The sequence below is a fragment of the Crocodylus porosus genome, unplaced genomic scaffold, assembly GCF_001723895.1.
Source record: "Crocodylus porosus isolate Cpor-Errol unplaced genomic scaffold, CroPor_comp1, whole genome shotgun sequence".
Classification (NCBI taxonomy): Eukaryota; Metazoa; Chordata; order Crocodylia; family Crocodylidae; genus Crocodylus; species Crocodylus porosus.
The window spans coordinates 18,714,444-18,716,398 of NW_017728925.1; the positions used below are offsets into that span (position 1 = coordinate 18,714,444).

Consider the following 1,955-nt stretch of genomic DNA (forward strand, 5'->3'; position numbering starts at 1 on the left):
CCCAACCAAAACAAAGCAAACCCAAACCCTGCTTTCTGTGATACTGTAAACAGCCTCTGAATGTTGGTATTTCTGTGCCAGTTGTATTGCTTTCTAGCTGCCTGTATTCAGTGGGATGAGCACCAAAAATTATACTGCATGAACTAGTGGAGACAGCAGCCAGAAAGAACGTGCCATTCACTTCCCAATCATGTCTTAAGTTATCTGTAACCTTAAATTTGAGTCCTATTAACAACCTTACAGTAACAACCAATGACAGAGCTGTGCTTGTCTTTATACTTTTGAACTTGATTTAGTCCCAAGAGCAAGGAATGGCACTTGTTTTAATTCATATTTTGTGTTGTCAAAATACATAGAAATGGCTCAGGAAGTCTTGGCTCCTGAAGCAGCATATGTTAGGCTGATTTTTGGCCAGGTTCTGTTCGGGATGTGGTTCTGCGGGCAACAACAATCAATACTTTTTAATTTGATTGATGAGATGCATCAGCCCTAAAGCAGAGCTGCCTGCAGCTCCCAAAAAGTCATTTATTATTCTGCTTCCTTTGGACTTTTTGCACATAGGAACTGTCAGATGAAATTGAAGATTACACCCATCGCTTCAATACCGAGGACCAGGTGGAATGGAACCTGGTTCTGCAGGAGGTGGCAGCTTTTATTGAGGTGAGGAAAAAAAGGAAGCATCAGTCTCTGCTTTTTCACATGGAAGTTTGTGTATTTATTAATTTATTTATTTAAAGTAAAGCATGTTGGACTCCTCAGACTCCATTGTCTAGGTCCCCCGCCACAGTTAGGGGGAGCAGTGAGAATGCTGTGCCCTGGCATGACACACACGCTTCCAATCTGAAATATTTTGTACTAGCTGAGCTGTGAAAGCTGTTAGGAAGCACAAGTACTTTCAGCATCAGATCTGCTCATGCAGAGCTGATAGAAACATGCAGATGAAGCCTACTGACTCTCAGCAGTTCACCACTGCTGTTCTTTCACCTGATCTTTAAGTAACCTGGAGATTGAGAGCACAATTATTCACACCAGCACTGTTTTAGAAAGACTGGTATCTGAAGGTTCATTTTTGAGTGAGAGTAGTTGATGGAATGTGATGTTTGGATTGTATTTGTAATTTCCAAGTACATTTTGATTTTGGGGTGCTGGCATAATCCTTTGGTAATATTTAAACAATATTAGAAAGTACAGTGTAATCTTGGCAGTTATGATGACAATAAATCTTGGCATTGTTAAAATGTTACCCCTTTTATGGGATGTCATGATAAAAAATAAGGATTTCTTTATCCTTTAAAAACTGATGAGAGTTTCATGCTCCCTTTGGTTTGTACGACCTGTGTGTGTATGTACCTCTGTGCAAATATGCATGCAATCTTTAAATGTTGCTTGGTTGTAATACAACATTAGCATTTGCTTATCTTCCTTACTCCTCTCCCAGGAGGAAAGTGGAAGTAATATAAGACTTTTTTCTGTCTTGCTGTAGTATTACAAGACATCTTGTATGAGCTGCAAGATTGTTAGTGGTGCTTGTTTCCCCAGCTAAAACAGGAGGCTTATGCTGCATGGAGTACATTCTGCTTTGCAGCTTGTGACACTTAAATACAGTGGTACTTGCTTTGAGTCCCTAAGATTAGCTACTTTGCCAATTTGAAGTCTGTATTTTGTAGAGCTTTAAGATACATGAAAGGTAAATTATTACTGAGAAAGGGATTGGCCAAATTATTGGAGGAAGGGGGATCAGTAGCTTTTGCGTATGGGAGCTGGAGATACAGCCTCTGAATTAGAACCTCTTATACTTTTAATGCTGAGAACTGCGTGTGAGAATAACAATGGGCGTGGAAAAAACCCTGGTCATACCCAGTTCACTCTCCCTTTCAACATCCAGTTGGGCTCCGGAGCGGTGAGAGACGCGCGGGTGAAGCCCGCTGCGCCCCCGCTCCCCCGAAGCCCCCCAG

At 41.4% G+C, this 1,955-nt stretch overlaps 1 protein-coding gene across 2 annotated transcripts in view; it reads left to right on the top strand.

Annotated features, from left to right (window-relative positions):
* SCAI (suppressor of cancer cell invasion) overlaps nt 1–1,955 on the top strand; it is a 63,572-nt gene that overhangs the window by 42,543 nt on the left and 19,074 nt on the right. For both annotated transcript variants that reach the window (XM_019541033.1, XM_019541034.1), the window contains one exon: nt 562–660. In XM_019541033.1, coding sequence (XP_019396578.1) covers nt 562–660 — 99 coding nt within the window. The remainder of the gene's footprint in view (nt 1–561; nt 661–1,955) is intronic.